A 25,477-nucleotide genomic window follows, 5' to 3' on the forward strand; every position below is an offset into this window, starting at 1 on the left:
CTCCAGGTCTGCAGGAGGGATGTCGGGTGCTCTGGAAGAAACTGAGGCAAGGCGGTACATTTTTCCAGGGGTCTCTCACACGGAGACTTTGAACTGACCCTTGCAGGCTCCCATTTGGGTGACCTTAACACACACACACACACACACACACAGTCACTCACACTCACACACGCACACACGCACACACACACAGTCATTCACACTCACACACAGTCACTCACACACACACTCACACACACACACACACACACACACACACACACACACCTGTACCCTCAGCGTGTTCTTCAAGGGACCCATCCCTTTGCTTTCCTCACAAGGATTGAGGAGTTAGATACTGTGACCAGTTGACTAATAAAAAGACTCACCCCCTGCCTTGTTCTAGTTGGTCTCACTTTCTGGATGCTTTAAGCGCGACTCTAAGCATTCTTTACTTTAAGCAAGCTTTGCTTTCACCTGGCCTCACACAGGAGGAGAAAATATGAACTTCACGTCAGCACTGCGGACAGCGACAAGCTCCTCTGGGCAGTCCAGAAAGTTTCAGCACTTCTCCCAACAGCTTTGCAGGAGGAAGTGCCCACCAGAAACCTCTAGAGGTGTATGGGGGTGTGGGTGGGTTGTGGGTGTGTGTGCATGTGTGTTTCCTGCCCAGTCCTCACACTTGACAACCTTGCTGTCTTGAAAGCAGGAGCCAGTTCAGTTAGGAAGCTTCAAAAGCCGTTCCCCACAAGGTCTCAAGGGAACCTAAAAGGCAAGTTTCATGCCGGTGGTCCTAGCTGTACATTCTGCTGCCCCAGGGTCCAGTTCATCATGATGGCCACAGCACTGCTTCCTCCCATGATTAAGACTTTTCCCTCTTTCCCTAAAAGAGCCACTGCCCAACCACTGCCTCTCAAGAGACCCAAGGCTGGAGAGATGTCTCAGAGGTTAAGAGCACTGACTGCTCTTCCAGAGGTCCTGAGTTCAATTCCCAGCAGCCACATGGTGGCTCGCAACCATCGGTAATGAGATCCGATGCCCTCTTCTGGTGTCTCTGAAGATAGCAACAATATACAAAATAAATAAATCTTGAGAGAGAGAGAGAGAGAGAGAGAGAGAGAGAGAGAGAGAGAGAGAGACCCAAGTCAGCCACACCACTCTTTAAAACTTCCCCATGGGCTGTAGTTTGCATTGATCGCCTCCCTTCTCTGATATCCCAAAGCACACCTAGTTTGCATGGTGCTTTAGGGCCCTAATTACACCACATCACCAGGGAGAGGTCAGGGCTGGATTATTCAGAGAATCCTGAGTAAATTCCCAACTCAGGTTTCAAAGGCTTCAGTTCCACTCAGTCTGTGATGGGAACTGGAAAGAGATCTGGTTTCTGCCCTTTCTTATTCCAGTGTAGGAAAACTGTTTATATCCTCAGAGGCATTTCCACCACCAACGTGAAAAGATACCCTCACACAGTGGGTTCTCCAACAACGGCCTGGAAGCAATGTCTGGAACACAGACTTCTGTCACCCAAGTGGACAAGCAGCCTGGAGCACAGTACTGACCCCACTGCTGACTGTGCAGAAGCCAGACAGACAATAACCCAAAGCCTAAAGTTTGATGCCCCAACTAAGCCAGTTGGTCTCCTAAGCCAATGCATTGCAAGAATGAGGGGGAAGCTAGCTTCAGACTTCGGCTCGACCGTCTGGTCCCTGTCAGAATGAGAGTTCTGATGCCTCCCCCTGTTTATACCCTATTCTGAGAATACTCACCTTTTCTATCTGCACACAGTGAGATACAGGGCGATCATTTTACACCTGCACAAAGGGAAGCTGCTGGGAATTTTTAATGGCACTTCCACCACAGATGAAGATCAAACTAGAAGAGGAATCCAGCTGGAAAAATTCCATCAACATAAGAGCACGCGTGCACATGCGCGCATACACACACAAACGTGTCCGAAACCTTAAAGAACTAGTAACAAAAGAGATGAGTTCTAAAACCCACTAAACTCAGTACTGGAAATTCCCATTAAATATTTGGGTTTTGGCTTTTGTTTGTTTTTTTTAATTGCTGTTGGAGTCAACTGGCTGGCATCAGTAAAAGATGGGGAATTCTCATGACTGGGGAAAGTCCTCAGAATTGGTCTGCCAGCCATTCACTCTCATCCTGGAAAAAAATCAAAAGATCTGGGGGCCAAACTTAGCATCTGGTCAGCCCATCCCAGCTGGCCTGATCTGCATCCAGCAAGGTTTGTTTAACACATGAAGCCAGAACTTTGCCATCCCAGGGGGCTTGCCTGGGATAGCCACGTTAAGTGCTCAGAGAAGCAAGGCAGGGAGACCCCACTATGGCCAGGGAAGAGGAAGAAAGAGTCCCATATTTGGGGTACTTGTTTTCTCCTAACAGCCCTAGTCAGTGAATTTTCAGTTTCCTTTCCTAAGACCCACAGCAGATACTTGATCTCAGAGGATAAAGGCCAGAGCCATAATCCATAAACGGTATAGCACGCACTGTCTGAAACTGGTGAATGTCCTTTACATCTGAGCACAGGGACAGGGTCTTAAAAGCCTCGGTGTTGCTGTAGGGAGATGGCATGCCCCTGACCCAACAGCAGAAAAAAGCCAGGCGCTGCTAAGAATGGCCACAATCTCATTTCAGGGCAGAACTAGGCAGGAAACTGAGGATGTGGTGCTGGGTGGGGCAGGTAGACCACATGGAGGGTAGTAGTCCTCCTCTTGCAGCCTTCCTCCAACTGTAGGTGCCCAGGACTTACCCTAAGACCAACAGAGACACCCTCCCTTCCAACCCCAGAGCTAATCTGGGGCTTTTATCTCGTTAACTTTGTTTATGGTGATCCTGTAAGAGGTTCTGAAGTCCTCCAAGCCCCTCTCTAATTAAATTCATTACAACAGATTGGGGCTTTCTTTCTGGGTCTCAGAAAAATTAACAACACAATTAGCATCATAATGATGAGAGAGAGAGGGATTGCCAGGGAGGGGGAGGGGCTGAGGGGGGAGGGAGGGAGGACAGGAGCAGGTGAAGGAAGAGAGGCAGCCCAGGAGGCAGCTGCTTCTCTGAGGAGGGAGCTGCAGGAGGAGAGAGGATGACCCCTCAGTGCCCCCTGAGCACTCCAGTTCTTTTCTTTTGAGAGAGTCAAGACAGCAAGAAATTAATCAATGACACAAATCCCAGAGATGAGGATTCACAGAAACCTTCCAATTTGACAAGAGAAAGAAACACAGTTAAGTCCTGTCAGTAATAGGACCAGAGGCCCAAATAATGTCTCCTTCCTGCCTCTCTCTCTCTCTCTCTCTCTCTCTCTCTCTCTCTCTCTCTCTCTCTCTCTCTCTCTGTGTGTGTGTGTGTGTGTGTGTGTGTGTGTGTGTGTGTGTGTGTGTGCCATAAGGGGTGGGGCCCAGGGAAGGGGGAAACAGACAAGGTGAGGCAGAAAACCAGAAACTGCCAAGTGTTTGCTTCTCCCTTGGATGGGTCTCCCGTGTGACTTCCAAGGCTGAGCAGTTTCTATCCTACCATGTCATCTCCCTAAAATCCCCTGATGCCCCTTCAGCCTGAGCTAACTGAGAGATCACAACTTCCTCAGAAACATGACAGTCTAAGTTTGAGCACAGTGCTGGGCACAGTGTTGCTCACGAGGTGTTTCCTGTGCCTTCCATTTCTATGTCTTTCAGGAAACAGGAGGTGCCCAACATGCACTCTGAGCCACTCTGGTGCAGCGCCCATTCCTTTCACTTCTGTACTGTTCTACCAGAGTTTGGAAGCGCAGGCTCACATGTAAAAGAGATGCACAGCTTTAGCATCAAACATGAAGGTCTAAAGTCCAGCTCTGCAAACTCACCCACTCTATGATCTTCAGCCAGCAACCACCTCTGAGGAGTCTGTTGTTATCTGTAAAACTGAGTCCTGAAAACACCTGTTTTTGCGCATTTTTATGAGGATCACGTGAGAGGGTACAGATAAAGCACACAGTAGGGCACCTAATACACAGTAAGCCTTCAACAACGTAGACTACTACACTGTGCTGCTTATGTTTCTTGGCTGACCTCAAGAGAGCGGCTCCAGAGTTCTCAAACTGGCTGGACGGTCTGGCAGATGCCCTGGATCAGCAACACTGAAAAGTGCCTACTTAAGCTCTTAGGGCAGCCATTGGCTTCCGGGCTCCCCTGATGTCCCAGAAACCAAGCCATAAGCATTCAACCTGTGCCCTGCAGCAAGGCCTAGCTAGGCCTTCTCTGGTCAGTGAATCAGTGAGTTCCCTCTGGTCAGTGCTCAAAGGCTTGCCATCAAACTCCTCTAGCCAAAGCAGGCAAACTATCTAGTCAAAGAGTTTTGCTATCACTGTAGGTTCTCCATCCACTGGGACCCCTCAGTCATGCTCCTAGAGTAGCAAGAACTCTTCGACCTTTGTTACAGCATTTCTTCCGTGACGTTTTGGGATAATTCCACTTCTTTCCAATGCATCACGCAATATCTTGCACAGGTCCTGACACAGCTCAAAGCTCAGGACACTCGATGTGTGGGAACAAGAGAGGCTACCCTCATGGATGAAAGTGTGTCTCTGCTCTGGCTCTTTTACCAGTGCATCTATGGAGGTTGGAGATAGCCTGATCAACTGCATAACTTCTAAGGATTTCCCCCTATTCCTCTTCAACCTCCTCGCAGATGGACATATGTGATGACTCCTGCCTGATTCTGACCTCCTATGTACACGTAAGACCCTCCCCATGCATGCAGCAGTGCTCACTGTGCTTCCTTGCCTTCTGAGCATGACTGTGTGCAAAACTCACTATTCCTCCAACAGACTGGGAACTCCCTGAGGACACTCACGCCTTGCCTTTGAGTGGCTCTGACATCTCAAGCCCTTACGGACCATACTTTGCCCCTAGAATACATGTTCGTGGGAGTTGGGATTAGGAATGTAGCCCCCACCTTGTCCCAGAGCTCCCTATGGATGCTTCTCCGTCAAACTGCAGGGTTCAGCTGCACACAGCACAACCAAGTTCTGGCTGCTTAGGCTGAGGAACTGATAGCACCTTGAATCTCACCTCCACCCCCAGCCTTTCCCAGGCAGCCAGCAGCGTCAAGATCAGCTCTGAGCTACCATTCCAGATGGTTGTGGGCAAGAGGGACTGGTACCAGTGGGATTTGGGATCCTGTCTGCCCAGTCTCACTCAGGCATATCTGTGTGTATCTCCCTCTTCCATTACACCAGAGCTCTGAAAAGACGAAGCTCTGTCCTTGCTTTCCCTCTCTGATCTCAGTGGCAGCATTCGCAGGGCTTAATGAGCATCTGAGGCAGGAGTAAAGATGAACCCAGTCTTGCTTTAGTTTCCCTCCTTCAGCCTCCCTCAATCAAACACAGTAAGGCCAGGACCATTCTGCCCCTTCCTTCCTGACTCCCTAAGGACTTCTGTTTCTAAGGACAGAGGGAAATGCACACAACTGTTGGATGGCTTCAGAGATTTCCACACCTCTGTCATCCAAAGCAGCCTGGGAGAGAATTATGGGGCCAGAAGTGAGGAGCAAACTGCGACAGATGCCTGGAGAAATCCTGTCCCAGAGTCGCCGCAAAAACAAGACCCTCCTGAGATCTGCCCCACCTCAAAGCCAAAACTCAGATCTCGGCCCCCACCCCTGACCCGCTCAATGTGCCATGAAAGGACCAGTGGCTGTAAGCAGAGCCTGCTCCAGTCCACAGGGAGCCACTCCTGCATCCAGCTCCACCTGAGCCAGCCAGTGAGGTAGAATTCGCAGGTCCTGCCCCTGCTCTCCGGGGAGCTGGCTCTGCTGTTGGTATGCCTGGATTTAACTCTCTGTAGCTTTTCTGCTGCCAAACAAGGGGGCAACGGGTGAGATTCGTGGCAGAAAACTGGGAAAGATGTAGGCTGTTATCAGAAGCCCCATTTAACCTGAGCCCCAATCAAGCACTTCAACGTCAGAGCCTTGATCCAATCAGCTCCCGACAACAGCTGCAGGTGATGCTTCTCTGATACCAGGAAAAGCTGGCAGACCGGAGGCCCTGATGCCAGGAGACGCTTCCCACCCTGCCCCCATAGGCGACGGGGAGGGGACAGAGAAGGGTGACAAAGCCGGCATAGCCAGTCGCCCAACAGCATGTGTCCTGGACAGACACAGTCTGAAGGCCATACAGAATTAACCACATCCCACGTCTCAGTCAGCTCTGTCCAGCCCCTCAGTGCCCAAAGCAAGAGCCTCTGGGGGGAAACAGTCAGGGCCAGACTACAGTTTGTACCTAACCTCCCCTGTTAAGTCAAGGATTTTAGAGGAGTCTCTGAGACAGGAGATTGGGAAGCCAGCCCCTATTTCACAAAAGGCAAATATAATTTCTTGGGTTTCGTCTCTTTTCTCAGTAATACCATATTCTCTCTCTCTCTCTCTCTCTCTCTCTCTCTCTCTCTCTCTCTCACACACACACACACACACACACACACACACACACACCCCTTCAGCCTAATCCAAAGACTAAGGGTAGATAATTGTCTCCTCTGAAAAACCAGCTTAGTCAAGACAAAAGGTAAAGTGAACTGGACAGGAAGGTGATCCCTCCTCCTCTCATCTGCCTCCTGCATGCAGTTCCACTTGATCCAGCATCCTTGGTCAAAGGGGAGGACTGAGCTCTGCTCCTTTCCTCTGGCTGCCCCCACAGCCTCATCTGGTAGGACCCTAGTCCCCAGGGTCTTCCTTGCTCCACCCCCCACCCCAGCAGCTTCTACAGAGGCTTACGTTCTGTGGGATCTGAACCTGCTGTGTCTCTGCCCCTATCCAAACCACACATTTCCTGTGCACCCAGGTCTCAAAGCCTGTGGCCTGCCCTTGCCTTACTGGAGATTGGATCTGGGCCCAGCAGGGCTCACCTCAGTTCCAAGGTTAGAGGAGACACACCAGGGCCCTATCAGGAAAACAGAAAGGGAAGAAGGGGAATATTGTCATCCTTTCTTCTAGAGCTAGAGGAGGTACACACACACACACACACACACACACACACACACACCATATACACACTCATACATAAAACACACATACATGCTCACACACAACACACACTCATACACAATATATACATTCATACACAACACACACTCATACACAACACACACACTCATGCACAACACACATATACACACACTCATACACAACACACACTCATACACTCACACATGCGCGTGCACACATGCACAACTCAGCCAGTAAGCGAAGGGAGGAACAAATAGCAGACCTTGGCTCAGGGAGTGAGGGGACTGTTGTGGGACCAGAGTCTCCGTGATTCAGCACTCTGACCACTCCCAGCCCTGTCGTGGGCCACACTCATGACCACTCCTGGATGCCAGAGTGCTGGCTTGAAAGCTGAGGAAGAGTTGTTGCTAAGACCCCCTACTCTCAGGCCCTCCAGCAAGGTTTCTCTGCCAGGCCTTTGCAGTCTAGGACTCAGGACAAGTCCCAGGAGCTTGAGGGCCATTCCCTTGGACCTGCCTCTTTCCCCAGCCTCATGCCTTTCCAGAGCCAATCTAGGAAGCAAATACGAACAGTTCCAAGAGAGGAGATGAGAGGAGAGAAGTGGACCACACAGAGGCCTACAAACCCGAGTATCTCTCTCTGACAGCTATGAACAGGCTCAAACATGCAGCAGAGGGCTTTAGGGGGGTTGAATCCACAACAGTCAACACCTGGCCGGCAGAGTCCTAGGCCTCTGTGGCAGAGTAGGACGATGCATGGGTGGATAGACTGAGTCGGAACCCAGTCAGCAGTCTCCCCACCACCACGAAGGGCAGGCGGGGAAGGTGATGAGCAGTAGGCCGGCTAGGAACCAAGGAGAGAAGAGAAGCTGTTCCAGGGGGAGTGTGCGGGATGAGCAAACAAGGAAGCCAATGAGAAGGGGTTGGGATGGGGTATGAAGATGGGGACCATGGAGGATAAACTGGAAAGGAGCTAATGGAGACCAGCACTACGCAGGGCCGCCGGGTGAAGAGAGAAAAAAGGGTGAGGGAGGGCAAACAGAGGGGCCACGGGAGAGGCAGTCAAACATAGGTGGAGTGGAGAACTGAAAAGTGAGGTGTGCAGAGAGGAAACACAGGGGCCGGCAGGACTCAATTGGTGAGGCTGAGACAGAGAGGAGAGAACGAGCGAGGGAGAGGGTTGGAATATGGGATGTTGCCAGCCGAATCTGAAAGGGTATTGGGGTGGAGAAGACTGAGAGCTGGAGAGGGAGGCATTGCCAGAAACCGGTGGGTTTCGAGCAGGTGGCAGTGTAGAGAGAAAAAGGCACAGGGATGTGGATGGAGGGGGATGGGACAGGTCGGGGGGTGCAGATGGACTGAATAGGGCGGAATCGAAGGGGGTGCCGCTGGTTGGGCCTCCGCGACCGGGTTCTGCTACCCTACCGGGTGCCCGCGCTCACCTTACCTCCAGGAGCTCCAGCTCCAGCCCTGGGCGCAGTCCCAGATGTCTGCTCCCGGCGCCGCCACTTCGCCCGCGTCCCCTGCAGCAGCTCTCGCCGCCAGCCGCCGCATTAGGGCAGAGACTAGCCCGTGCGCGCCCCCGGGCGGCCAGCGCGTCCCCGACGGCCTGCGTGCTCGCCCCCGAACCCCTCCCTGCGTACGAGTTGCCGGGACCAGGACCCAGAAGCACGGAAGGATGCTCAGGTGCCACAGTCCGCCCAACGCGCCTAAGGATCAAGTTGCAGAGCCAGAGGCTGGGAACCCTATTTTCTTCCTTGATTTTGGATGCTTCTTCAGGAGAGTGGCTCTCCTGAAGAACCGGGAACCAGAACTGTTGCGGGTCTGTCCTGTAAATAACCCCATTATGAGTTTTTAGGGGCAGGAATTTGTCCACAGCTTTGGAAAGTCTAGCTCAGCAATGCTTATGGCCAATCCTCCAAAAACTTCCATTGAGTTGTCCATCTGAAGCTAACAAGGAAATAAACTTGAGGAGTCTGCAGGCGGGTCTTGTTTTAAAATTGTGAGAATTGTGCTGCCCTGAGGGAGACTCAGGGCACTGTCCCAGACTTGAGTAGAAAAACCTGGAACTTGGAGACCACACATCCAAATGTTAGCCCTGTCTCTGCGACTGAGCCGGTATGGGCATGCAAAGTGGGCTGTGCCTTCGCTAAAATGCCTCCCCCTTGGTAGACCTCAGCTAATGTGCACAGGCAGAGACCTGTGCCCTTGGAAGCTTCTAATTCAGCTCCCTGCCCAAAACTACAACCCCACTAGGCAGCCCCACTCTGAGACTTCTTATATGCTCACACCCAGGTATCACTTCCACTTAGACCTGAACCCACCTGCCAGCCTCAGTATCCCCTCCCCCGCCCACCCGCACCCCACCTCTGCCTGTGGGCACAGGAAAAGAGAAGATAGAGATTCCCCTCCTTCCCCTCACATAGCCTGTGCTCAGTAAAGGCTCATCTGCCCACTGACAAAATGGCCTCTCTTCAGCTAGGGGCTTCCAACCCAATAGCTGCAGATGGGAGGCAAAGACTACCTCAGCAGGCAGGGAGGGAGGCCAGTTTTGAAAGCCTGGAAGCAAGCTTGCCCCGAGGTGTCAGAATCCTGGGCAATTTTTCTTTCAAGGTTCCTACAGATACAAAGCATCAAGTCACTCAAAACCAACTTCAGCATCACTCTGGTGTTAGTCCTGAGAATGAGACTTCACCCCACCAGAACCAGGTAATACCAAGGAGCTAGTCAACCCAACCAGAGGGGCAGGGGAATCAAGGTCTGGAAAACTCAGAAGAGGAAAGTGTGGGTGCTATTCCTGGACGCTAATAAGTCCCAGACACCTGACAGACTCTTAGAAGACTTAGAGGAAGGCTCAGGTCTGTGTGTAGGCAAGGGCTCCCTGACACCCCCTGTGATGGTTTACATATGATTGGCCCAGGGAGTGGCACTATTAGATTGGCCCAGGTGTGGCCTTGTTGAAGAAAATGTGTCACTGTGGGGTGGGCTTGTAGACCCTCCTCCTAGCTGCCTGGGGATGCTCAGTCTGTTCCTGGCTTCCTTTGGGTGAAGATGTAGAACTCAACTGCCTGGATGCTGCTATGCTGCCACCTTGATGATAATGGACTGAACCTCTGAACCTGTAGGCCAGCCCATATTAAATGTTGTCCTTTATAAAACTTACATTGGTCCTGGTGTCTTTCCACAGCAATAAGACCCTAACTAAGACACCCCCATTTACTAAAAGCATCGAGTGGTGGTCCAGGGAATAAAGAATTCTCCCTGGGGTTGGGGATTTAGCTCAGTGGTAGAGCGCTTGCCTAGGAAGCGCAAGGCCCTGGGTTCGGTCCCCAGCTCCGAAAAAAAAAAAGAAAAAAGGAAAGAAGAGAAAAAGAAAAAAAAAAAGAAAAAGAATTCTCCCATCCTAAGAAGCCAGTTCCCTGCATCTTACTGTGTGGATCCCCATAGCAGCAAGGGACAGCTGTCTTCTGTGGTGCATAGTGACTGTGGTGTCTACTCTAGAGGCACCTGCTCCAAGTGTCATCCTCACTGTATCAGGAAAAAAAAGAGCAATTGCTTTTTTATTGTTTTTGTAAAGATTTAATTATTTTATTTCACATGTGGGATTGTTTTGCCAGCATGTGCAGTGCACCAAGTGAGTACAGTACCCAAGCAGATCAAAACAGTCTCTCTCTCCCCCCTCCCCCATCTCCCCCCCCCCCTCTCTCTCTCTCTCTCTCTCTCTCTCTCTCTCTCTCTCTCGTCTACAAGCACCCCTCTTCCACAGACTTTCAAGGAGGAATAGGGATACAGGCAGCTTTGTCCATTATTGATGGAGAATTAACTTGGGACAGCCTTTGGGAAACCAATTTGGCAGGATCACTGAGACTCTAAATGCCCCTGCCATCAGTACCATTTTTAAGAATCTGGTTGGAGAGATGGCTCAGAAGTTAAAAGCTCTTCCTGCTCTTGTAGAGGACCAGAGTTCAATTTCCAGCACCTCTGTCAGGAGTCTCACAATCACCTGTAACTTCAACCCCAAGGCATCTGACACTTCTGGCATCTGTGGGCACTTGTGAGTGTGCATGCACACACATGTGTGCGCACACACACAAACACATGCGTACACAGTCACAACACACACCAACACATACACTTACACACAATTGCGCTCACACACAAACACATACACCCATATACACACATACTCATGCCACACACTCACACCACACTCTCTCTCTCTCTCTCTCTCTCTCTCTCTCTCTCTCTCTCACACACACACACACACACACACACACACACACACACACACACACTAACAGCAATTTAAAATAATACAAATAAATCTTTAGAAAGATAATCTGGCCTGCAGAAACGTGGGCACAAGCTACGGAGGTGTGCAAATGCCGAGGCCCTTCCTGTGATCATAGGAACATAGTGACTTGACCGTGATAACTCATGCAGAGGGAGGGGGAGCCCTCAACACTGATCTTGCCAAAGGACATCCAGTTATAGCATGTAGACTGTTTTCTCTTGCTGGTAGAAAATCAAAGCAAACTGGGACAAGGATAGGAACGAGAGGAAGTAATGATGGCCTGGTCCAGATTAGGAGACTAGGTCAGGGTTATAAGGGGCCCAGAGGGACCCAATCTTTGCTGAAGCCTTTCATATACCAAGTCTTTTATCACTTATGGTGTGATGGATTGTTTTACCCGCTCAGTAATGAGGGAAGAGGCCTGAATGGCTCTAGGGAGCTGCTGCAGGGGAGGGTGAGGCAGAGGATTGACCTGAAGGCCCTTGCCTTGTTTGCTCTTGGTTTCTGACCAGAGTGCCCTCCCTGCCCTTTAGACCACAGGTGTCTCCTGGGCATCTTGGACCATACAGTGTGTGCTAGCAACTGAAGCCTGAAGGAGTCCAGCTCTGCCTTCCAAAGGCCAGCATCATCACCATACTCCCCGCTCCTGGCAACAAAACAAAGTGAGAGAGTCCCACAAGGACTCTGACAGCCCAGCTGCTAAGGCCCCGGCACCCAACACAGTGTCCCGGGACAAGCCAGAGCTGTCCCAGCTTCCACTGAGACAGGATGGCTGGATGTTGCTCTGGGCCCCACCACTGCTAAGGGCAGCCATGTTGCTTAGCTCATGAGTCACTTGCCAAGCATATGCCTCAGGCTTTCAGAGGCAGAGTCTTCTCCGAGAGTGTGGAGTAGGTGAAATATCATTCCTGCTGGGGCCAGGCAGTGAAGGGAGGCGGTGAGGTGGGAGGAAAGGGAAAGAAAGGGGAGGGTAATGGAGGGAAGGGAGGAGAGTGGAAGAGAAGGCAGTGAACATGAGAAACTCAGAACTGCCTTCCCTGCCCTGCTCTGGCCTATGCCCCTGTTTCTAGGGCAACAACACACTGTGAGGAACTGCCCTGCATCTCTGAGTGGGCATAGCTGCACTGTGAGAGACCGTCCTCACAGCTGTCCAGCATAAGGGCTTGGAATGTGACAGAGTTTGCGTGCACACCTCTGTTGGCAGCAGCCTCCGGTGAAGAACCCAGCAGGAGAAGCCTGGCTGTGTACTCTCTAAATACATAAAGCATGGCTTTCTGGAGGCCTCGGAGCATAGATATCTCAGCAGCTTGTCTCACAGATCTGACTCTGGACAGAGGCTGAGCAAGGTCTCTTGTTAGCTGAGAAACCCAGCACCAACCCCTATTGAAGGAGCTATTCCTCTGCCACCCATGAGGCTCACTTGTAAACCTCGAACTGAGGCTAGGAAGGCTAAACGAGGAGGACAGCATGTTTGAGATCAGCCTGGGTTCCAAAGCAGGGTTCTGGCTCAAAGGACAGAGGGAGGCTCTCCTGCTCAAGCCGTCTGGCCTTTGGCCATGGTAGCAGACTTTACACTGCCAACCACAAAGATAGCGATTGCGTCAAAAGCAAGTGGTTACAGAACAGCAGAGCTTCTGGGATCTCTTGCCTGCTTTATCTTTATGGCATCACCCTAATTTAAGACACAGCCGGAGCATCTCCTAGTGAAAGTCTCTTACCTTGCCAGCCCCACCCTCTTCTGTGCTGCAGCAAAAGGGAAGACAGTACCCTCTTCCTGGCATTTAGCATGCCGGGTGTCTCGACTATGAGTGTCCAGGAGTGGAGGACTGTGTTCCGGTCTGTATCTGCAGGGCTGAGCTCAGCACACCGGTTACAGTGGACGCTCCATTGGCGCTGCTGGGTCATGCATGGAACCGTGAATGAGATCAAAACTGTTACAGTAATGGTGACCAGAGCTTAAATGCACACTAAGTAAAAACAAAACAAAACAAAAAGAAACAATCCAGCCAAACCAAAACAAACAAAAACAAAAACAAAACCTCACCAAACCAACCAAACAAAAACCCTCAGCCCTACATCCATAGTGGCCATACCTACCTTAAGTGCACAAAAGCCATATATAACTATTGGTTATTACATTGGACAACCCAGACTGAAGAACAACACAGAAAGCATTGGACTACTTCATGACAAGCATTCCTGGGAGTTTTACTGTGCCAACCTGCACAGCTGTTCACGGAGGATCTGATGACAGGTCTTGTGGCTGGTGACAGGATAGCTCTAAGTCAAACCACCAGTAGTCTAAGATAGATATCTAAAGCCATATCATTTAAGTATGTCCCCCAGTGAATGAATTACAAATGAAGTAAAGGGTTTTTCTTAAAGGTGTGTCGGCCTGTGTGGGGGGTGGGGGGGTGGGGGGGTGGGAGGTGTGTGTGCTCTCACGTGAGTGACAGCTCAGAATTCAGAAGACAGTGTTAGATGCTATGATGGTTTGTATAGCTTGGTCCAGGGAGTGGCACTGTTGGGAGGTGTGACCTTGTGGGCATGGCCTTTAATACCCTTGACCTAGCTGCCTGGGAGTCAGTATTCTGCTAGCAGCCTTCAGATGAAGTTGTAGATCTCTCAGCTCGTCCTGTATCAGGTCTGCCTGGGTGCTGCCATAGTCCGGCCTTGATGATAATGAACTGAACATCTGAACCTGTAAGCCAGCTTCAATTAAATGTTGTTCTTATAAGAGTTGCCTTGGTCATGGTGTCTGTTCACAGCATAAAACCATAACTAAGACAGCTGCCCTGGAGCTGAAGGTACAGGAAGCTATGCTGTGCTGGGGACTGAACTTGGGTCCCTTGCGAGAGCAGCATGTGCTCCTGACCTCTGAGCTGTCTCTCCAGTTGATGATTGGGTATCGTGAACTAGATAAAACACGAAGCAGAGGCAGGAAATAGAGATTTGACTCTTCTCATCTCTGTGACCATTTCACTGGCATGTGAGATGCTCATTGCTTTCCTGGGGTTATTTCCTCAAGAAATAAATACTGTAGACAGAAGCTTGGGACAGAAACACAGGCAAATAAAGTGTCTGTATCCACGGAACAGCATTCAGGGACACATGGGCACAGCAGCTGGTGATATTCCAGAAAGTGAACTTTATGAGGCCCTTCCCTATGGCCTTCCAGGAACCATGGGAGTGTGGTGTGTGACCATCACAGAACTTCGGCCTCCTCAGGTGTCATGCCAGCGCCACCAGGATTATGAAGAACTTGTTGGATGGAACCTTGGTCTCAGGGCCCCATGTCCTCTTCTGTAGCTGTGATTCCCCTCAATGGTCAATGTCCCTTCTGCCCTGTACCAGACACCACATGCTAGGGGGAAGGAGAGAACTCTTTCTTTCACTTTATGGTGCTAGCCCTAGTCCATTCTGCTAATGCCCTATCCACTCCCACACCATTCCTGCCGGTTGCTGGTATTGGAAGAGCCAGTCCTAGAGTAAGAGTCACAGCTTAGTCAACCTGCTAGCCAGGTTGTTTAGTGATTAGTGCTGATTTAGCAGCACAGAACCCCTGGGGCTGGGGGTGACAGGAGAAGGCACCTGCTTTAAATCCTGAATTTCAGGTGTGTAAGCTGAGCATCTGAGCTCGGTGGCCTGAGCAGGTGGGTGGCCTCTCCTTACCCCACGGACCCCAGAGCAGCTCCATCCTGCAGGTGAGATGGTGTGTGCTTCTAGAATGTGTCAATTCTTCACAACTGCAAGCTGTTTGCTCGGGCTTCTCTTTAAGGGACCTCCAAGATGTAATTAGCAGCAAAGAATTCTCTATTAAATAACATGGCTTTGTAAATAACATATTCTTCGTCAGTCCCAGAAGTCTAGAGCTGGGAAAAGTCATTGGCTTGCTAAGCAACAGAGACTTGGACCAAGGTCTCATCTTAGCTCGGACTGAGCTAAGCTGGGCCCCATCCTTTCAGGCAAGAGAGCATTTTTAATGAGTTGATGAACAGTCACCAGCTAAGGAGAATACAAAAAGCTTCTGAGCCATTTTTTCATGGGAGTATCAAGTACCATGAGCAGGTGGGAGCTCCCTGCAGAAGGTGAGGGTGTAAGGAGGGGAAGGAACGAACCCCAGATAGTGTTTCCTCTGGGCCTCACAATGACCAGATTTAAAACTCCAAGAACTTCTCACCTGCACCCCCTGGGCTCTGTGTGTGTGTGTGTGTGTGTGTGTGTGTGTGTATGTGTGTGTGCACATGTTTTGTGTGTGTGTATGTATGTGTGTGCACATGTTTTGTGTGTGTATGTATGTTTGTGTGCACGTTTTGTGTGTGTGTATGTGTGTGTGCACATGTTTTGTGTGTGTGTGTGCACGTTTTGTGTGTATGTATGTGTGTGTGCACATGTTTTGTGTGTGTGTGCACGTGCATGTGTGTATGTATGTGTGTGTGCGCATGTTTTGTGTGTGTGTGTGTGTGTGTGTGTGTGCGTGCAAAGAAGTCCTGTTTTCTATGTTGTCTTCCCATTTCTGTGGTGTAAAATTTCCCACAGAGGTCAGTTTCAAAGTCCTACCATATGTCACTCTATGTCGAGTGGGGAGATCTGTGTCACACTGATGCTTTCCATTTCTACCTGTCAGGTTCCAGGAACAGAAAGAACCTTGAGATCAGAGCCAGGGGCAAATGTAAAGTGACTAGAAAGTAGTGAGCTAAACCGTTTTGAAGTTGGGGGCCTTTGTGCATGCTAGGCAAATGTCCAGCAGCTGAGCTACACCCCAGCATCACTACTGTTTAATTTGCATTTGCTCAATTGTGAGGTTCTGCATTTTAATTCCTAGTAAGGGCTCTGTTTCTGAAGCCCCTCAAGGCTCCTGGTGTCGGTGGCTGGCTCGGTCAGCTGGTTTGAGCTAGCTCCCACACACGCTTGCCCTGCAGCCACTCATTCACACACGTGTCCCTGTGAATGTCATTTCCAGTTTAGAATGTCTGTGTCAGGGCTTCCAGAACTCATTCAGTGTGGCAGGGGCTTCTTTAGGAAAATGAGGGACAGAAACATCAAACAGGTTTGGCGACCCACACCTACCCACATAATGGCTGTCCTGTCACCTTCCAGAAGCTGTCCTTTCTAGAACGGGTCCTAAATGCCAGCATCAGCATCTCCTCCCGATGCCGGTGACAGCACAGAGTCCCTGGAAGCCAGCCCAGGCCCTTCCTTTACCACTGTCCTGTGCAGCCTGCTGACTCAGTGGCCCTGGGTCTGGATGGTAGCTTCCTCTCCAACCCACCTCTCATGCTTCCTTTCCTAGAACATGCTCTCCCTGCTTCTTAAAGAAGGGAGAGGACAGCCCCAAGGCTGACTTGCCTGTGTCTAGCAACAGAAAAGGCAATGGAAGCCTGGGGCCAAACGAGGTTAGAGCAGGCCTTTGCTGCTAGCAAAGGTTTGGGTGATGGGAGAGGATGGATGGAACAGATTCTGGGTGGGGCTGTGTGCAGGCCCAGGCTTTCCCACTGTGTGCTGTCAAAACAGGACATGTGTCTATGGGTCATCATAGTCACTGGGGACAGGAGTGAGATAGAAGAGAGGTTTATAATCTGATTAGTGAGTAATTACATTTTTTTATACTAAAATAAAAGCAGCTAGCGGGGCATGGAGCAGCTAGCTCCCAGCACTGGTCTGCAGAGTGAGTTCCAGGACAAACAGAGCTACACAGAGAAACTCTGTCTCATGGAAACAAACAAAAACAAACAACAACAACAACAAATGGCTAATAGGTCGGACTTACTGTGTGCCTGTCTCTGGTTCTGGAACTGGATGCATGGGAAACACATTGAGTCACTAGGACCTTCCATAATGAAAACACACGAACAGAAGACGGAACAGAAGCTTTGCCCATAGACAGTCGGCAAGCTGAGAAGCAGGATTGAAACCTCTTTGGTCGGGTTCTAGTGTCTCGTCTTCAACCACAAACAGTATGCCCTCAAGCACGTGCAGGCTGCGGTAGAGAACGGTGTGTGCTTTGAGGATTTGGACAATTGCTTCTTTTCCTGGGCTACGTGGCAGTGGTGGGGAAGGGACCCTGGGGTAGTTAGTAAATGGCTTTTCTGTCCCTCCACATAGGGGGCAAATTGAAGGAGTGAGGGTACCTTGGACTAGAGAGATGAAGTCTCACGTGGGTCTTAGGAACTGTGGGAGGGATCTGTCTTTCCACACCTGGGCCTGGCAAACCCTCTACCATGTCACTGGCATTCAGGGGTCACCCAAGGAATAGACAAGGGGCTGGGAGTGGCCAGGGAGAAAGGTCACAGTGAAAGTGTAAGCAATGGCCCTGGTGAACTTGCTTCGATGAGAAGAGAGAGGGGCTGGGGTGAGAGCGGGCAGGAGAGCATTTTTCTGCGATCTGGCCAACGGAACCAGGGCAGGGTGCTCGTTCACTCGCTGTCTCCTGCCCTACATCCTGCCTTTGAAAGTTTCTGGAGGTTATTTTCGTTTGCCAGTAATAAAAGGAAATCTCTTCTAAGGAAAGTGGAGCTGCAGGAATGGCCCAAGCTCCTCTCACCCAAAGCTATTCAGGACAGCTGTGCCCTTTCTAGGCGTCCTTGCCTGCAGCTGGCAGACCACCTCCAGGTTGTGAGGCATTTGATAAGCCCTTCAGAAGCTATGGAGTAGGCAGTGTGTGGCTTACTGCTTCCATTTTATACGGAGGGGACTGATACCTGGGGCCGAGGTGGGGCTCGCTAGAGCCTCGAAGTCCCTGAGCCGTGTCTCCGTGGGGTGGGTTTAGAGTGAATGTTTACCTGGGGTCTCATGAAATCATTGCTGAGTAACTCTTATGACCAAGTCACAGTTTTTGGAACCATAAATGGTTATGGGGTGGTGGATGGTGGGCACAGGTTATCACATTTTGATTTCTGTGACAATTAAAAAAAAAAAAAAGACAAAATCAAAGCAGGGGAGAAAGGAAGGGCTTGTTTCAGTTTACCGTTCCAGGCTCCAGTCCAACATAGCAGGGATGTCAAGGCGACAGAAACTTAAAATACCTACACACTTCAGATCCACAGTCAACGGCAGGAAGAAGCAAATACATGCATGCATGCTTGCTTACTCAGTTTCTCCATTTCTTATGCAGTTCAGGAACCCCTGCCTAGGGAATGTCACACCCACACTGGGCTGGGTCTCCCCACATGTATTACCCTTACTAAGGCAATTCCTAATCCATATTCCCATAGGCCAACTCAATGTAGACAATCCCTAGCTGAGACTCCCTTCCCAGGTTACTCTAGGCTATGCCAAGTTAACGATTAAAACTAACCATCACACAAATGGAACTGGGGTACCCCGATTGGATGACAAGTTCCATCAGCTGTGCTGACCCAAGAATGGGGACAAGCAGAGACTGGAAGCCCCGGCACACTGATCTGTATCGGCTGCTTATAAATGTGCTTACACTGGTAGCCTCCAGCCTGGGAGAAACAGATGTGCGCTCCAGCTGTCCTCTCTCAGTGAGGACAATGTGGCTGTGTTTAGCTTCGAGTCATGACATATAGCCATGCACAGAGAACACTGCCAGCCACAGAGGCTCCCCCAAGCCTTGGGGTCAGGGTTTTCTACTGGGGGCAAAATGCGTAGGCATGGCTGACTGCCCAAACAACTGACCTTGGACTCCAGTCCCTCCAAAGGGCCATTTGAAATCATCAGATGCCACCATCAAGGGCCCACCTTGCTAGAATGTCAGAATACACGGTGTGGTCCAAAACCTTGAGGTAAATAAGGGTGCTCTTATGAGGCTGAATGTTGCAAGGGTTTGGAGGTCATCTCCTGGCAAGACTTAATCCTGTCTTTAGGGAGATTAATCCATAGGCTTCGTAAGGAACAACCTAGTCACCGGGGCATTCTAGACTGAAGAAATTCAGAGTTTCTTTTCCTCGTGGCCCTTTGCTTTGTAGGTCTAGGCTCTGCTATTGAGAGATCTATTGTAAAATCCAGTCCATGTCTAGTCCCCAGAGCCTGTAGGCCTCAGGAAGGATGGAGGATGCCCAAGTGCATAGCATGTCTCTCTATGGACCCTTGTTATGGGACGGGCAGCCCCATTTCTTTCTTTTTTTTTTTTTCTGGAGCTGGAGACCGAACCCAGGGCCTTGAGCTTGCTAGGCAAGCGCTCTACCACTGAGCCAAACCCCCAACCCCCAGCCCCATTTCTGAGTGCTGAGCCCTGCTTTAATATCAGGCAGGAACTGGTTTCTCTGCCTTGTCCTCAGGCTCGCTCTTCTCTGGGAGTCTCTGGCATCAACACCTTACTTGCTGTTGCCGGCTGTCTCTGGGACAGTGGGGTTCGAGCCTTGTTGACTGTCTCTTGGTTGCTGTCTCTGGGACAGTGGGGTTCGAGCCTTGTTGACTGTCTCTTGGTTGCTGTCTCTGGGACAGTGGGGTTCGAGCCTTGTTGACTGTCTCTTGGTTGCTGTCTCTGGGACAGTGGGGTTCGAGCCTTGTTGACTGTCTCTTGGTTTGGACTCTGCAGATCCCCTGGACTTCTCATTCCTACACTGATTGCCCTTGGCTGCTGCAAGTGTTGCTCCCTCTGACCTACCCAGCACCTGCAGAGAAGCTCTGTTACCCCCTTCGGTCATCACTGTCAAAGTCAGTCATGCCATAGCCTAGGCTACGTCATCGTGCTATGGGGAGGCGACCAGCCAGGTTTTATCCAGTGCTCTGCAACAGCGAAAGTTCAAAGCTCTACACTTCCAGGGACCCACAAAGAAATGCCGTAGTAGAGCGTTGTATCTCGGTGGTCAATCGGGTGCTTTATAAAGGGCTCTGCTCATAGCGAAGCTCTGAGCCTCGAGCTTCCCAATTTCTTCCTGGGGCTGGAGGGACTCAAGGAAATGTGGGCGCCAATCCTTAAGAGCAACCTTTGGGTCAGGTACGTCTGCAGTGAGGTGTGTGAATCTTCACAGGGAGGCCGAGATCCTCTCCCACTCTCTCCTCAGCCTCGCTCAGCTCAGCCTTCACCACTTACAAGGTACACAGAGTGTTCAGTTTCTGAGTACATGAAATATTTCCAAGTATTACTTACCTGCATCTCAATGTGTGTCTCGTTCACTTATTTACTCCTAATGATCTCCCCAATCCATGGCGTATGCTGCCTTAGTGCGTGACCTGCCTTGGGCTGCAATCCTTGCCCCTTGGTTCATCCATGTCATAGTTAGTGTGCTGGTTTGAGTGAGAATGACCCCCGTAGGCTCATATATTTGAATGTTTGGTCATTAGGAAGTGGCACTACTTGAGAAGGATTAGGAGGTGTGACCGTGGCGTAGGCGTGGCCTTGTTGGAGAAAGTATGTCACTGGGGGAAAGGTTTGGGGGTTTCAAAAGCCCAGTCTCTCTCTCCCTTTTGCCTGAGAGCCAGATGTGAATTCTGGACTGTACGCCAGCCCTAATTGCATGGTTTTTTTTCCTTCTTTTTAATAAGACTTGCTGTGGTCATGTTGTCTCTTCACAGCAATAGAACAGTGCTTAGAGCAGTTGGCCATCATAAACAACTTTCCCCTCAAATATCCGGAAGGATGTGAGCACTTTCTTCCACCCCTCTAATCCAGTTTTCTTCTCTGAGGAGCACACAGAACCCAAAGCAGGTGGTTGACACAGAAGTCACTGTGGAAGCATGTGGGTGCACAGGACAGCCTGTGGGGAAGAGAACTGAGTGAACACAAGGCAGAGTCATGACATCAGTTTATCAGTTCTGGGCGTGTGGCTGTCGTCCTGCCAACCAAATCCTCAGCTTTAGAAAAGGGAAGCTCTCCAACCTGCTGACCATCAAATCACCAGGGAGCTTTTAAAAATACAGATTCTGGTGTGGAAAGGCTGACACAGTCCAGAAACCCTGTACCTTTTAAAAGTCCTCACTCTAGCAATAAACCATGGACAAGAGAGGAGGAGACAGAGCTCGAGAGGAGAAACATTTCTGCACAGCTCTGCACAGTAAGGGTCTGGTGCTGACGCCAGTGGATCGAGATGCACACAGAATGATCTAAACCAGTGGTTCTCAGTCTGTGGGTCTGAACCCCCTTTGGGTATCACATATCAGATATTCTGCATGTCAGATATTTATGTTCCAGTTCACAACAGTAGCGAAACTACAGCTGCGAAGTAGCAATGAAATGATTTTATGGTCGGGGGTTGCCATAGAAAGAAGAGCTATATTAAAGTGTTGAAGTGTTCCAGTATTAGAAAGGTTGAGAACCATTGGTTTTGACTAAAAACAACTGCTCAGAAATTAGAGAGCTCAGTTGGGGATTTAGCTCAGTGGTAGAGCACTTGCCTAGCAAGCGCAAGGCCCTGGGTTCAGTCCCCAGCTCCGGAAAAAAAAAAAAAAAAGAAAAAAGAAATGTAAATAAGAAATAGCCAAGTTAATACAGATGGAGGAAAAAACTTATATATTAAAAAAAAGAAATTAGAGAGCTCACCAGGAAACTAAATTCACGCACTAGGACGCACTAGGATGTAGCTCAGTGGTGGAGCGTGTGTGTTGCATGTGGCAGGCCTTGGGTTTGATTCCTAGTACTGTCATCCGCTTAAAAGCTAGGTCACTCTAAGGAAGGAAAAGGGGGCGGAGAGATAGACACGAGACACACAGAGGACAAAATGTAATATAGCAGGTGGAACTCCAATTAGCTCAATAAAACATTAAGTGTAAGTAGATTAAATTCTCCAAAGACAAAGATTGTCAGGCTGGACAGTGACAGCTGAAGAGGTCAACACCTATTTGTGTGTGTGTGTGTGTGTGAGAGAGAGAGAGAGAGAGAGAGAGAGAGAGAGAGAGAGAGAGAGAGAGAGAGGAGGGAGAGAGAGGGAGGGAGAGAGAGGGAGAAAGAGTGAGAGAATTAGAGAAAGAATCAGAGAAAATGATGCAGACACAAGCAGCTTCAACAACACTACACACCGAGAGGACCTGAGAGATCTGTATGAAATCCTTTCTTTCGCTAGAACACATTTTCTCCTCCAGTGATCATGGAGCAGGAAACCAGGACCACTCTACGCTAAGCCAGGAAACAAGCCTCAACTGCACTCCTGGGCATTTATGTCAGAAAGCGTAAACTTACGTTTAAACAAAAACCTGCCCACAAGCATTCCAGCAGCTGTGGTGGTTCGTATGAAAATGGCCCCCATGGACTCACAGGGAGTGGCATCCTTGGAGGTGTGGCCTTGTTAGAGTAGCTGTGACGCTTGAATCAAGCCCAGTTTCTCATTCTCTTCCTGTTGTCTGTGGATCCAAATGTAGAACTCTCAGCTCCTTCTCCAGCACCATACATGCCTGCGTGCCACCATGCTTCCTGCCATGACGATAATGGACTGAACCTCTGAACTGTAACCAGCCCCAATTAAACGTTGTCCTTTATAAGAGTCGCCGTGGTCATGGTGTCTCTTCACAGCCATAGAACCCTAAGATGACAACTTTGCCTGTCATAGCCAGAAGATTAACACAAGGCATCCTTTCATAGGACAGTGCTTACAAAAACCACATTTTATAAATATTATTTTGAAACACCTGAAAATGTCGCCACCCAGACACCACTCTGGCTCCTACTCTGGCGAGCATCCCGCTAACAACTCACGCTCATCTACGCACAGATAAGTGTGTACTTCCAGAGTTTTCTTTCTTCTCCCCCAAATGATTCTCAGAGGAGTGCATGCAGCCAAGACTCCTGGTGATTCTGGATGACTCTCTTCTTTAGGGAAGCTGATGGCGTCCACTCCAGTACCAGGAAGTGGGTACTTCAGAGAGGGTCTTATCACCTGTTCTTCTGTAAGATTTTCACACTCTACATTTTTTGGAAATTAAATTTGAAAATTAAAACTAACTCCATTTTGATGTTATTTATATTTTCCCCACTAAAAATACACAATTCGGGGGCTGGAAAGGTGGCTCAACAGGTAAGAGTCTATTAGATGCCCTGCCAGAGGAGCTGGGTTTAATTCCCAGCACCCATCTATAAAAGCTCACAATTATTGGTAACTCCAGTTCCAACACCTTCTTCTGGTCTCTGTGGGCATGAGGCACACACGTGGTCTACAAACATACATGCAGGCAAAACATCCATGTGCATAAAAAAAATTAGAAATACAAGAAGTCGTGGTGGCCATCTTCCTATGTCTAATATTTAGTGCCTTATATTAAATTCCTATCAATAGAATGTCTAGGTTGGTGGACTTGATTGTTTAAATTATTTTGTTTTGTTTTATATGTTTTGAGACAGGGTCGTGGATACCCCAGGCCTACTTCAAACTTGCTCTAGCTGAAGGTGACCGTGAGCTTTTGACCCCTGCCTCCGACTCCTTAGTTGCTGAGAGCAGAGGTGAGCGCCACCTGCCCACCTCATTCAGCGCTGGAGGCGGGATTCAGATTCCTAGCAAGCTCTATACCGGCGAGCTACCTCCCCAGACACACTCAACTTAAAACTTTATTTTTTTTAGATGACAAGGTACCCTCTGGGAAAATCATGGTGGCTGTATCTTTCCACTACTGTTCACCTAGTGCGTTAGAGTTTAGCTTCATTGCTGTGAAGAGACACCATAACCAAGGCAATTCTTATAAAGTATAACAATGAATTTGGCCTGGCTTACAGGTTCAGAGGTTTAGTCCATCACCATCGGGGTGGGAAGCATGGCAGGGTCTAGGTAGAGATGGTGTTGGGAAGGCGCTGAGAATGCCACACCTTGATCCACAGGAAACAAGAGGAGACTGTGACCCCCACTGGGCATAGCTTGGGGATATGTAAGACCCCAAAGCCTGTCTCCACGGTGACACACTTCCTCCAACAAAGCCACACATTCTGATAGTGTCACTCCCTGTGGGCTAACTCTCTAAACACCGAGCCCATGGGAGCCATACCTATTCAAACCTCCACGCCTAGTAACACCGTACCAGGAATAACTGGGTTTTAAAGAATCAGCTAAAACTCAAACTTTAGAAGTAATTTCCAGAGTCACTAGGATGGCTCAGGGGATACTTGCTTAACAGACCTGATAATCTGAGCTTGAACCTCAGAGCCCACGTTAGAAAGAAAGGACACAGGGTGGGGAAGGGGCGGGGGGGAGGGGGGAGAAAGAACACTCTCAAAAGTGGTCTTCTAGTCACGTGTGAACAAAAGATGGAGCCCAGGGTTGCCTAGTGAAGGTTGTGGTAGATTCGGGCGCGGGAGGACCTGGGCAAGCACCGGCAGCTGGGGAGGCGGCCATAAGCTGCCGTCATTCTGCTGAGTGGTCCAAGATGTAAAGTCATAAACCAAGTACTAACAAAGATGATTTAATATTTAATATCATATCCAGAAAAATTAAGCAACTTCCAGAATCAGACAGGAATCTGCTTGAATATGGATCAGTATATATTGGACTTAATGCTGCTTTTGGGGGCCTAATAGCAAACAGTCTATTTCGGCGAATTTTGAACGTGACACAGCTCGAGTAGCTTCTAGCTTGCCAGTGGCTGTGATCCCATTTTTGACTGCAAACCTGTCCTACCATAGTTTTGTAAATTTACCTTTGAGTACAGGTAATTTGAACTGTGAAACCTGTACGACAACATGGGGTGCACTAGTTGGTTTTGTTCTGGGTACATCCTTTTGGCTGTACCCGTGAATGGGGGCCTTGCTACCAGGTATGAATCAAGCCCTCTACCACAGAGGGGAAACATCTTCAATTACTGGATTACTATTTCTAAGCCTGTCTTTAGAAAAATGTTATTTCCTCCTTTACTTCAGACTGCCTTTGCAGCATATCTTGGGTCTAGACAATATAAACTCCTCATAAAGGCTCTTCAGTTACCTGAACCTGACTTAGAAATTCATTGATTTGAAGCAAATGTGTACAAAAATAAAATGTTGAAAATAAAAAAAAAGTGGTCTTCTGATATTTACATGCATGCTGTGACATGTATATACCTGGACCTGTTCTCTCTCTCTCTCTCTCTCTCTCTCTCTCTCTGTCTCTCTCTCTCTCTCTGTCTCTCTCTCTCCCTCCTCTGTCTCTGTCTCTCTCTCTCTCTGTCTCTCTGTCTCTCTCTCTCCCTCCTCTGTCTCTGTCTCTGTCTCTGTCTCTCTCCCTCCTCTGTCTCTGTCTCTGTCTCTCTCTCTCTCCCTCCTCTGTCTCTGTCTCTGTCTCTCTCTCTCTCCCTCCTCTGTCTCTGTCTCTCTCTCTCTCCCTCCTCTGTCTCTGTCTCTGTCTCTGTCACACAC

General features: G+C 49.5%; 1 protein-coding gene and 1 pseudogene across 32 annotated transcripts in view; one reads left to right on the top strand and one right to left on the bottom strand.

Annotated features, from left to right (window-relative positions):
- Nfasc (neurofascin) overlaps nt 1-8,535 on the bottom strand; it is a 186,575-nt gene extending 178,040 nt beyond the window's left edge. For 27 of the 32 annotated variants that reach the window (XR_015635056.1, XM_087579884.1, XM_087579875.1 and 24 more), the window contains exon 1: nt 8,416-8,535. Coding sequence is in view for 26 of the 32 variants with exons in the window: in XM_087579884.1 (XP_087436010.1) it covers nt 8,416-8,522 (107 nt within the window). In the remaining 6 variants the exon portion in view is untranslated. 32 annotated transcript variants of the gene reach the window in all.
- Nucleotides 8,536-24,513: 15,978 nt separating this feature from the next.
- On the top strand, nt 24,514-25,093 carry Tmem126a-ps2 (transmembrane protein 126A, pseudogene 2; annotated as a pseudogene).
- The last annotated feature ends 384 nt before the right edge of the window (nt 25,094-25,477 follow it).

This window comes from Rattus norvegicus, chromosome 13 (assembly GCF_021556685.1).
Source record: "Rattus norvegicus strain SHRSP/BbbUtx chromosome 13, alternate assembly SHRSP_T2T, whole genome shotgun sequence".
NCBI classification, from domain to species: Eukaryota; Metazoa; Chordata; class Mammalia; order Rodentia; family Muridae; genus Rattus; species Rattus norvegicus.